The 12,752-nt window shown below is 38.2% G+C and overlaps 1 protein-coding gene across 2 annotated transcripts in view; it reads left to right on the forward strand.

Moving 5' to 3' along the window:
- The first annotated feature begins 1,073 nt into the window (after nt 1-1,073).
- Nucleotides 1,074-12,752, forward strand: part of LOC128018759 (A disintegrin and metalloproteinase with thrombospondin motifs 10) — a 58,785-nt gene continuing 47,106 nt past the window's right edge. For both annotated transcript variants that reach the window (XM_052604502.1, XM_052604503.1), the window contains exons 1-5: nt 1,074-1,284; nt 6,541-6,862; nt 10,428-10,786; nt 11,583-11,742; nt 12,509-12,711. In XM_052604502.1, coding sequence (XP_052460462.1) covers nt 6,760-6,862; nt 10,428-10,786; nt 11,583-11,742; nt 12,509-12,711 — 825 coding nt within the window. In that variant the 5' untranslated portion in view covers nt 1,074-1,284; nt 6,541-6,759. The remainder of the gene's footprint in view (nt 1,285-6,540; nt 6,863-10,427; nt 10,787-11,582; nt 11,743-12,508; nt 12,712-12,752) is intronic.

The following is a 12,752-nucleotide window of genomic DNA, read 5'->3' on the forward strand; positions in this document are numbered from 1 at the left end:
CGACGCACAGAGCGCGATTGTTCTTCGCGGTGACTCCTCCCTGCGTTCAGAGTTTGTCTTCCTGCAAAATGAGCGCTGTGCAGAAAGCGCTACAGCATGGGGGCGTCCGATTCATTTTGCAGAATCGATTCGCTCGGACGGTTCGTTTTAAATTAAGCTTTCAAAAAAGATTCGAACTGTTCCAGTCGTTAGCTTTTTACGTTTATTCGGAAATTCTCGGTTGTGTTCGAAAGTTGTAGCGATATTTTAAAAGATTTGCGTCAAATGCTGTGTTTTTTTTTAATTGAGAGCGATTAGTGTTGTAACAGTATTAGTTTACAACTGAGCCACACAGAGAAATTAGATTTCTCCTGACGTTCCTCCTGAGCCATGAGAGTAAAAAGTATAGCCTACCTCATTTGTTTACAAATATAAATAATTTATAGGACAAAAACATTCTCAGGCACCCTGTTCATTATTGGATCATAATTTATACTAATGAATATTAAATAAATAATTAATATGAATTAATATGCTAATACATATTCCTGGAACTGGTATTAAACGAATCAGCAGGTTTTCGTCTTTAATTGGATTTATACACTGTCATTACCAGAGCCGTTAAAAAACAATGTCAGCTCAACATCTTTCATGTGCTTTAAAGTTCTTAACTCAAATTCTCTCCAACGATGAAAAGTTTTACCGATATTACATTTTTTAACATTTTACTGCTACATAGCCTACGACTGTCACAGATAGTGCTATCTCAAGATAGTTAGGCTATTCCCGTTATATTTTTATTATTATTTGTATTTACTTATTTCTGCTCATTTTTCCATAAAATGCTTGCTGCTCTTTTAATGTAGCCAATTATTTCCAACTAGTTACAGTTAACGTTTGTCCTGATTTTGTCGCTTTTATTTAAACTGTTCAAAATTAAGTGGGTTGGGAATAATGAAGAATAATAGCCTAATTATGTTGAAGTAAATTTGATCTCTTAATCAATCAACAGTGTGAGACACTTCTAACTTAACCCGCGTGAATCGGCTCAATTGAATCCCTAAAAAGATCCTGTTCAAAAGAACGACTCGGCCACGAATAGGACATCACTAAAGCGCAGTCCCTCTCTCCAGCGGCGAGACTGAAGGATTCAGAGAAACCACGTAGCACCAGAGAGAGCACCGTCCACCGGCTCATCTCAGTATGTGGCAGAGAACTACGTGGTGCTGAAGGAAGACGACAAAACAGACGGAGGTCGAAAAAGCTCAGGGTCGCCAAATTGCCCGTTCCTGAACATATTCAACGGTAAGGTCGTTGTCAAACGACAGTTTCTTTATACCTATGTTATAGGAGAATGCAAATTAATGCATTGCCACCTTGCATTATCATCATTTTAACACAAACCTTTCAGGAATACATATGCATGTATTTTCTGCTGTCAGTTTGTTACATGCAGTTACATGAAGCTAAAATGATGAAGGCAGCAGCGCTGATCAACCAGCTGATGATCACTCTAGCAGAGAGCAGAAATATCCCTCTTCTGTCTGTGGGGTTCAGAGTAGAAGAGTTTGCCAAGAGTCTTTGAGGAACGCGTCCAGTTCCCTGGGCTACTTCATAAATGATCTGCTCTTGTAATATTTCCAGTAATGCCTGATTACAGCTGCTATCAAATGGAATGACTGGTAGACAAAAAAATAAGAATTATAGAGCAACAGTCTCCCCCATGAAATATGTAGTTATTATACAAGCATAATACTCCACCATTTGGCTTTTCGAGACATGACCGTTTGAAAGCTGGATAAATTATTTAGTTTGAATGCATAAGTTGGCAACGAGGATGCCCAGGAGACCTGTTCCCCGTGAGGTAGAGCAGTGGTTCCCAACTCTGTTCCTGGAGGCCCCCCAATAACACACATTTTAGATGTCTCCCTAATCAAACGCACCTGATTCATCTCATCAGTTTGTTAGTGGAGGCTCCAAGAATTGCAATGGGTGTGTCAGATGCGACATCCAAAGTGTATGCTTTTGGGGGGGCCTCCAAGAATAGGTTTGGGAACCGCTGAGGTAGAGCGAGCACTTCTCCTGGAGCAACTCCATGCCTGTCTGTGTGCATACCTGTGATGGAGAGCAACTTGGGATAGCTGCTGGAAACTACACGTCTTATATTAAATTAAATTTATGCATTTAGCAGCAATTTTATCCAAAGCAACTTACATTTCATTCAAGCCAACAATTTTCTCCTAACATGTGTTCCCTGGTATTCAAACCCTCAACCTTGCTCTTGCTAATGCAATTCTATATTTAGACTCTGATATCAGACATAGCCTTATGTTTGTTCTCGCAGAGCGTCTTGATTTGCAGATAATTTTTTTATCTGAGTTAACAAGAACTGGTCCATGGCTCCCATGCGTATGGAAAATAATTAGGTTAAAAATAAATAAATCAATAAATAAAATTTCCAGTACTTGAAATTGGAATGGAAATGATATCTTGAATAATAATGGAAATTCATTTGTCTAATAGTGTTGGAAATCTGCTGTTCTTCCAGGAGCTGCCAAATGCTTTGTGTTAAATCTTTGGGTTATCAGTATTGATCCATTAAACCAGGGGTTTTCAAACTAAAAAATAAAGAAAGAAAGAAAGAAATTAAAGTTAAAATTAAATAACCAAATAACTAAAAAGATTTAAATAAACAATTAATACATACTATAGTGAGTAAAATTTTCTATTCGTCTATACATGAAAATATAGCTGCCTTTTGAATTTTATTATGAGTGTCTCTCACACAAGGATGATCATATTTGGGGGTCTGTGACATCTAAAAGATTGAGAACCCCTGCACTAGACTACCTCCCTCTGCTGGTGAACAACATGAACACGTAATACATTTTTTAGGTCTTTAAATAAACAATGTACTGTTTTGTCAAGGGAAAACAAAGTGGGTTTGTAGGGTTGGTGTAGAAAAATCAATCTGGTTCAGGGGTTTGAGGTTTGCAAGCTGACTAAAATGTTCATGGTCCACAGCCGGTCATGAATAGCTCTCACATTATGGTCTCTGTTGATGGATTCAGAGTTCATTACTGGCTGTTCCATAAGTACCTTCTGCAGACAGTGCATTGGTGACCATTATCTTAATTCTCTTGTTTGTGCTTTGTTTATTTAAAAGAGCGAGAAGAAAATTGACTGAGAAGTGTGATGCACTAACTTTTTGCTTTTGGGGTCTTTTCCCAGTTTGAATCCTCTGGTTTGTGTAAGTCAAGTGTTGTTGTTAGTGGGTAAGACAGTGTTTGTGAAGGCCAGTGGTCTGTGGCTCTTTCGTACTGTTACAGTGCAGTGTCAAGCTTAAGCGAGGAGGCTTTCTGCTCAGCATATGTCATCCAAATTTTGATGAAGAGAGACTAGTTTCCAGAAAGGATTGAGTCCCAAGGTTTCTCCACTGCAGAGAGGGCTTTACATTCAGTCTGTCATATGGGTTTAATTATCAGAGTTTCACTCGTGCCTGATGGCTCCCCGTCTCAAGAGTAGTCTGAAAGCACAAAATGCTTCTTGCCATCTCAGATCACACATATTCTCGTACCTCATGTCTACACTAACAGGCCCTTCCTGAAATTCCATGTCACATTTAGTGTATGTTGAGACGCCATCTGAAGCTTGCAGATGCTTCTCATTCTTGATTTGCCCCCAAGAGTAGCCAAATATGAAGTTTAACTCCTTCAAGGCCACAGCTGATTTTTCTCTAGAGGTCATGTCTTCCTGTGGCCTCTGTGGCTTGAGCTCCTTGTCCTGTTTTGTAGGCTGGTGTTTTTTTTTTTTATCACAAAACAAACTGCAGATGGACAAGTGAATCAGTCACTGGAAAAGTTTATTATTTCCTCTTATTTACACGATTTCTGTAATATTGTTTTATATAATGGGGATGGGAACTGAATGATTCTGATTCATGAACTTCTTTGGCAAGATTTAGATAAGACAAGATTTTGAAGAAAACCACCGATCTCAGTCTTGTAACTTCACAATACAACAAGACTCTAAACAGAGGTAATGCAAGTAAAGGCCTGCTCTCTTGGCAGGTATTCCAGCCAGTTCTATCAAACCTTTACAATTAATCCAGAACACGGCAGCAAGATACATTTTTAATGAGCCGAAAAGAATGCACGTCACACCTCTTTTTATCAGTTTGCATCGGCTACCAATAGCTGCTCGCATAAAATTCCAAGGCATTGATATTTGCCTACAAAACTACCACTGGCTCTGCACTCCTTTAGCTAAATTCGTTACTTCAGACTTATGTGCCCTCTAGAAGCTTGCGTTCTGCAAGTGAACGTCGCTTGATTGTGCCATCCCAAAGATGAACAAAGTCATTTTTTACTGACTTTTTTAATATAATATTCCCTCCTGGTGGAATGACCTGCCCAACTCAGTCCTCAAGAATCTGCAAAAATAGATCTTTATTTGACCCTTTAGCTCTAGCACTGTCTATTCTAATTCTATTCTTAAAAAAACACTATAAAAACAACTTGCACTCTATTCATTTGCTGCTTGTTTTCTTATTAAAAAAACTAGCTTTCTATTCTTTTTGTATTCTATCTTCTTTCTTTTCATTTATTATGCAATTAACAAAAGCAAAAAAGATCTCTAACACTAGCTTGCTCTATTCTTTTTCTATTATGTGTTATGTAAAGTACTTTAAATGCTAAGAAAACAATATTTAAATGTAAGGAATTATTATTATTTATTTTATATGATTACTTTTTGTTTATTATACTATTTAAAAAGCCTAAAAAAGTGTACTGCATTAAGAAGACTGAGACTTTTTATAGCACTTGTATTTCATAGCTATTTTGTTGATTTTGATTGCTTCCATTGTCCTCATTTGTAAGTCGCTTTGGATAAAAGTGTCTGCTAAATGACTAAATGTAAATCTAAAGAGACTTTGCCAAGCAGGAAATAACAGTAAAATCCTGGAGGGTTGAAAGGGTGTGGAGAGCAGAGGCATGTATACCATCACTATTTGTAGGGGACAAAGACCTCTTAGTGTTTTAAGATTACTTGCTGTACTTAAGCTGTTTCAAAGCAGCCCATAGGAAATGAGGGGAACTTAAAACCAGCATCAGCCTCTGAGGCCACATTTGGGTCCTGACCTATTTGTTGCTGCTATTGTTTTCAATGGAGACGGAGAGTGATTGATTTTTAATGGAGAAGAATGTAGAATATTGTCAGCCAGTTTAACATGGCTTATTTTGTGGCAACAAAAAATCTTGAATGTGTTTCACACAGTGGTTTCAAATAGCTTTCCAAAACAGTCTTTCCGTAAAAATTAGACAGAGTTCCCGCACACACACACTTCTTTGGCCATTGTCTTTTTTTGTGGTACAAGTCGGGAATAGTTATCCTTGATGGAATGTATATTATTTATCCCACCCTTTCACAAATGTTCTACCTTTCCTCCTCCTTTAACCCCTATAAACCTTTTCCCCTTTTCTTTCTTAAGTTTTTCTTCTCTCTTTCTCTTCTTTCTCCTTTTTTCTTCAGGAGGCAACTTGTATCCTTATGTTGCCAAATCATTTCTCATCTGTTCTTGATTACCTTTGTCTGCATTGTTTCTGTACACCCATCAGAGCTTGCATGGCATCTCTTTCTACCTCTTCCCAGAAAGCATGGAGTGAGGGATCCATAGATAATGGAAAAAAGGAGTGTGTAAAGGAGGTTGAATAGCTTTTGTTGATGATGATCATATTGCTGATAAAGAAAATGGAAAAATGTCTGAAACCTGTGCATTGCCATGTTTGAAATGGTATAATAACATACTACTCATGTTATCCCACAATGCAATGCACTTAACTTATAATTTTCAATGTGATGAATGAATTGCAGATAATTTCAACAGCGATTGCTTGAATTAACCTTCCTTTTCCAGTGCGGCAGAGGCAATATCAACCACAGTTTTTGCAATAGTGTATTTAATTTACTTTACATGTGATTATTACATTAATTTCTACAGTGAATTGCAGTCTCCTGAGATTATTCCAAAAAATCATTTTGGGTAAAATCATTTGCTAAATAAATAAATGTAACCAAACTAAAAGCTTTGTGTGTGTGTATAAATGTAGCATGACAACCATGTTGTGTGTGCATTCACATACTATGATCAAAAATAGTAGGCATTATACAGTATGTACAACAGTGTGCATTACATAGCCGAATATGGCTTCCTCTCTCTCATTGTGTCCCATTAAAACAGTGGTGCCACACAAGCACCTCTTGTAGTATTTCTCAAACATTTTGTTTTATAGCCGGCCCCAGACTTTTATTTTTCTTTTGCACTCTTCCTGTGAATGACAGAGTGAAGAGAAACAGCAGCCAGCAGTTTAGAAAGCGTTTTTTCCCCTTTTCCTCTTGAATGTGAAAGGAGGAATGATTGATTAGCTCTAGCAACAGGATGCAAACAACAGCCTCCCAAGGCAATATGTTTGACCGGTCAGAGAGGAACCATTTAGCCAAGAAATTCACTTTTCTTCCTTTTCTGTTGCATCTATCTAACATGTTTGTTTTTCAATATAGGGAGGCTCTTCATATTTTTGATCCCCGGTTGTACACATCTTGGAACTGCGCAAGGCTACCTCCAACCCTGAGAGGTGAAGTGTCAGGTTCGACGTAGAAGTGAAGCCCCGATGGCTCCAGAATCCTGTGAGTCACTTTGGTGAGCGTGGGGCTGTTAGAGGGCAGAAGACATGTTGGGACAGAGGGCTGGGCACCGCATTGAAGCTTGCTGTAGTAACCATGGAAACGGTGTGGAGGAGTCTGGCCTTCGTTGGTATCATCACCATGGTTGCCAGTGGAGTGCCAGAGAGTTGGAGTCCTGAGGAGTTTGCTCAGTCTCAAGGTGAGTTTCCTGATTGTTTTATTGTGATTAAGTTTAAGTAAATGGTGTGAAGAATAAGTGTTCTTTTCTTTCACAAGAGCCAGCCAGACTTGATGACCCTTCTTCCATGAAACCGACCACTGTCTCTTTTCACACAATTAGTGACCCAGTTATCTCTCTGACGAGACATGAGGCACCTTTTAGACATCCCACATCAAAATCTACATTCCTGCAAATTATGCTAATCCTGTAGCCATTTCAAATATATAAAATTTAAAGAGATATAAATGTTTGTTTGTAACTGACTCAGAGAGAAATTTTGTTTGTTTTTGCTCAACATATTGAAACATGCTTTATTGTCTTTCATCTCGTATATAGAAAATCAAGTTCTGTTAAAGAGATACAAATGTTACATAATAAGAACATGTTCAAGCATGCAGATTTGATGTGATTTCATCGTCTGGTCCAGTTCAGGACGAGCGTGTGAGCGTATCTGGCTGAGTTTCTGTGTGTTTATGCAAAAGGTGGATGGGACAAATTTGCAGACCAGCCGTAGTTGCTATAAAAATGACATTTTTTTCACCTATGAATAGCTTAATAATAGCTTAATAACACATTTTGTTAAATCATGTAGTGTACAGTTATTAAAGCAGAGCACTGAGTTTATGTATAATCTCACCACATGCAGTGAGCAGTCACCACAGGCATATAATTAATTCTTGTAGTCTAAATAGCAGTGTGACAGATGGTACACAAACAGGATATGGATGGGTTTTGAGTCGCTGACAGGGCCTCCGTTCAAGAAAGACCGACTTCTCAGCCTGGCATAGGGAAGAGTTTTCTTCTCTGCAAGTCTGGGTGCACTCGTTGACTTGATACAGCTGTTGCACATGATCTGGGAAAGGTGGACTTCTCTCTCTCTTTCTCCAGCCTGGTTTCTACAGGAAAATTTGTTTAAAAAGTGTATGTGTGTGTGTGCGGGGGGGGGGGGGGGGGGGTGGGGTTGACTTAAGTTGTCCTGCATGGCCCTAATTAAAGGTTGTTCCCTTTTCTCCTTAACCTTCTAAAATAAACTTTCAAACCCTGGGCGGCTCCTGACTGTGGTTTATTTGAATCAACAGTAAAGAGTCTTTATTCTTTTAATGGGGCTCTGTCCACGTTGAGGGAGTTTATGGGGATGTAACACAGGCATCCTCCTCCTTCGGGTTCCTTGTTGAGATTAAAGACCCATCAAAGGCTCTGGAGGATCAGTGCACCCTGTAGGTTTAAGGGCAGGGAGTACCCTTCCATCAATTGTGGGCCTTATGTTTATTTAAGATAGTGCTGGTTGATGGCGGTCAGAGGGCTGAGAGTGTGGTACAGTTTGAGCTCCGCTTTCATGTTTTGACGTAAGACCCAGCTGTGCTCCTGACTCCTGTTATTGAGACTGTCTGGATTCAAGTTATAGAGAGAGGCTAGATTACCTTTATGCTTGGCTGATTCACAGACACTTTTATACAGAGTGACTTATAGTACAGTTTTAGTACACGGATGGCCCCTCTAGAGCAACTTAAAATCGTTCAAACTAGCTAAATTTCTATCACTAATGTAATAGTGTGCTTATGTGAATTTTGGAAGATCACATGCAAATTCTGAATGAAAACACGGAGATAAAATTTTCTAAATGTGCATTAAAAATGAATTCTAAGATCAGATTTATCCTAGCATGTGATGTGTTACATCGTTGTTTTATGATTAATAATAATGAAAATTATAGTAATATTAAAAATGACGTTGTTATTTGGCTTAGGCTCTCTCTTTATGCGTTGCAAGTGTTTTATTCGTTTATTTTTTTCATTCTTTTTTGTTGTTGTTATTAGGCTGTTATTCAGAGTGGTATGTTTTACTATTGCTTTTACACCTGAATATATGTGTCCTGCTTGCAGTTTAAACATCTTCGTTGTTTATAATAGAAGCAATCTAGTTTTGTCACTTCATGCCACTTACATGTAGACCCATTGTCACACATAATGCATGCCTACGTAACTATAATTGACTAATTGTGAGAAGGATTTCAGTTGTCTTTTCATGTCTTATGGTGTAAAAAGTAAAAAAGTATGTCATTTTGTATGTTCAATCGTAAAAATTATCCTCAGAAGCAGCAGCTCATTCAGTAATTAGACAGTCTTATTAAGTGGCCCAGTCTGAGTAACTGCTGTGAGGAGGGAAAGATTCATTTCTTGGTTTGAACCTTCATTCCCTCCTTTTGGAAGCTTTAATGAAATTGACTGTATTCTCTAAGGTTACTTGTCCTTCTCTTGACATTGTATACAATGCCACATTTAATGTAAGTCATATGGTGCGTCTGCAGCTTTGAGAGATTACGGAAAGTAGTAAGACAAGCTGGCACGTCCTGATTTTGCTGAGTTAGATGTGTTCCTAGGTCAACATATTTTGTTGACCCTGGAACAACATTTTACTCCAAAAATATATTCTTGACCATTTCCCTACACCTAAACCTAACCTTAACCATGAGTAATCCCTAAAATCAGAGGAAATGATAGATGAATGACACATGATGTACAAGCAACAAACAGCGATTTTAAGTGTAAACTTCACAAAATCTATAAACTGGTTCTTCAAATCTGATTGGTTAATCACAATGTTGTTCCAGGGACAACAAAGATGTTGTCCCAGGAACATGTCTCACTTGGTAAAATCAGGTTCTGCGACAAGCTGAATCAAGGTCACGCACAAGTCTCATCTTCATGCCTCTGGACCCAAACAAAAGAGACATTGCTGTCACCCTGCTCACAGTGTTTGAACTGGCAGGATGGAGTAAACTAACCAATGGAACAAACCTTGTTTCACGTTAAGGACACTGATCCTGGTGTATTTTTTCACATATGAACGTATGAAAGGGTTTGGTTTGGTTTCAGGATGTTTGCCTCTTTGGCATTCTCCGTCCCTTGGGTGCAGTTTTTCAAATGCCGAATTTAAACAGTTATAATCTCTAGGCCCACTGTTGAGAACAGGAAGTATACAATTTCAGGATTTCCATAGCAACAAACAGCCTTGGTCTTTGGGCAACTAACTTGCTTCTTTTCTGTGGCTACTAACTTTTTCATGGTTTCACTGTGAACTCTTTTGTTTGCCAATAGACACGGTCAGAGTACATAACTGCAACTGAATAAAAGCCTTGTAAGTAACCAGAGGCCAGATTTTGATTAGTCTTTTTTCCATGTAAATATGCATTTATATTCCAAATTTTTTTTATATTATATATATATATATATATATATATATATATATATATATATATATATATATATATATATATATATATATATATATATATATATATATATATATATATATATATATATATATATATATATATATATGGAAATAATATTTTACAATTTTATAGGATATTTTCATTTCATTATATCCATTACCATTCAACTCTTAAAACTTTTGAATGACAATGTATGACAGTTATTATTATTGTTAAAAGAACGATTTCAGTGCATTTAATTATTAATTGTTTGAAACTTAACTCAACTTCCATCCATCAATCTAAAGGATATTTCATGTGTTTCCACAGCTGAGTTTCTGTCCAGCTTGGACCAGTATGAGATCGCCATCCCAGTGCGTGTGGGGCCACATGGGGAAACGCTATCAGAAGAGGAGATCTCTCACAGGAATGGCCGACACCGGCGTAGCACGGAAACGCAGAGCGTTCCAGAACCACAGCTGTACTATCAACTCTCCACATCGAGCACTGACCTTTTGCTCAACCTCACACTGCAGGGAGGACTGCTCTCGCGACAGTTCCGTGTGGAATACTGGAAGAGGGGGCGCTTGGCTTGGAGTCACCCATACTTGCCCAGTTGCCACTATGTGGGTCACCTGCAGCACCAGCCTCACTCTAGTTCTGTGGCTGTTAGCAACTGTAATGGCCTGGTGAGCATCTCTCGAATTTTGAAGCAAACGGTGATGTGTCTCAAATGATGTGCTCATTACTATGCACTTAACCTAGGCATACACTGTCTATAACATCAAATGTAGAAGTCCACAAAATGGGATACACCTATTAATAAATAACCTAAAGGAATATTCCAGGTTCAATAAAAGTAGGCTAAATCAATGGCATTTATGGCATATTGTTGATGAATACAGCAGAAATGTGAAGTTTATAATTTTATTAAAATACTTAAATTGAGTCTTAATCAAAATTTTATATGATTTGAACTGTAAAAGCTGTTTTTAATCATTATTTTACTGTGATGGCAAAGCTGATTTTTCAGTAGCTGGTACTGCAGTATTCAATATCACATGATGCTTCAAATTCATCTAATATGCTGATTTGGTATTCAAGTAACTTTTCTTGTTATTATCAATTTTGAAAACAGGTGAACATTTTTTTGGAGACCCTGGTACTGTTTTTTCAGGATTCACTGATCAAAAGTACTCCGTTTATTTGTTTTTAAATAATTGTAACATAGCATTACAATTGTGTTTACTGTAACTTTTGATCAGAGTTATGCATCCACAAGCTCATTATTTTAGAGGGGAGACTAATGATGGGATGATTTGATGTTGTCAGGGAGTTCGTTGTATATATAGTATGTAAAATCAGATTGCCCGGGGAGGCCAACCGTTTAGTTTTTTTCACGTGCAAGCAAAAGCTTGTCATATATTTCAATGCCAGACCCTTCATTCTAATCTGAATCTATGGTTGCTTGTTTTGTTTTTTCAGCAAGGGGTCATTGTGGCTGGAGGTGAGGAGTACATTATCGAACCCTTGGTTTCTGTTAAAAACTTCACCAGTGAGGATGGCAGAGAAGGGCACCCCCATGTGGTGTACAAACGGTCATCTCTAAGATACCAAAACATGGACCAGTCCTGTGGAGTAATTGGTAAGAACTAAAAAGACCATGAGCATGTTTTTTAAACCTTTTAAGCATCAACTCACAAGATAAAATTGTGTACTCCAACCCATTTCATGGGGTCTTTCATTATGTATGGTATCCCGTTTTAATTGTTACATTAAATTCACATAAAAAATGGAAGTAGCAATTAGGGAAACACGATATATATTGGGCGATGATTAATGCACATTTCGTCAGTAAAGCCGGTTCTCTAATCAGCGGTAAATGCCGTCAGGTGAGTGATTTCAATGCCAAGCTACGCAAATCCAAGCTGATAATGAATGTGGATTTGCGTAGCTTGTCAGTTAACAACGGCTCTGTGTATTAACAGCTGCTCCATGTGAAATCATGCACCTGATGGAATTTACCGCTGATTAGAGAACCATTTTTACTGACGAGATGTGCATTAATAATCGGTCAATATATCGTGCACCTCTCGTGACAATGGATATTTTCACACATATTGACATACATCTGAGTGAAACTTGGAATTTGGTTCTGTCCATCAGTGGAGGTAGATTTTAATGGCGAGCTGTAGTTGATTGTAAGAAAGGGCTGGGGTTTAAGCACACTTAATGATTGGAGAAGTCGCTGTTTCATCTGAAGCTCAAGGAATTCATGTAGAAAAAATGACAGAGTGAATTTACATTTCATGCTGACTCTCTAACTAGATCTATCTTATTTGGGAGATTGCCAAACTATTTTCATCACAAGATTTTAATAAAAACTGTGGCATTGTGGATGTTTTCTTTAGATGAGAAGCCTGGTAAGAGCTATGGATGGTGGCAGAGAACAATAAAGCCCTCACCCAACCAGATGGGACGGGGCCAGTTACCACTGAAGCGTTCTGTCAGCCAAGAACGCTACGTTGAAACCCTGGTGGTGGCCGACAAGATGATGGTCAGCTATCACGGCCGTCGCGATATCGAGCAGTACATTCTGGCTGTCATGAATATTGTAAGCTTCAACTCTCCTTGTTGCTTAAAGGAATAGCTCAC

This window comes from Carassius gibelio, chromosome A8, assembly GCF_023724105.1.
Source record: "Carassius gibelio isolate Cgi1373 ecotype wild population from Czech Republic chromosome A8, carGib1.2-hapl.c, whole genome shotgun sequence".
Classification (NCBI taxonomy): domain Eukaryota; kingdom Metazoa; phylum Chordata; class Actinopteri; order Cypriniformes; family Cyprinidae; genus Carassius; species Carassius gibelio.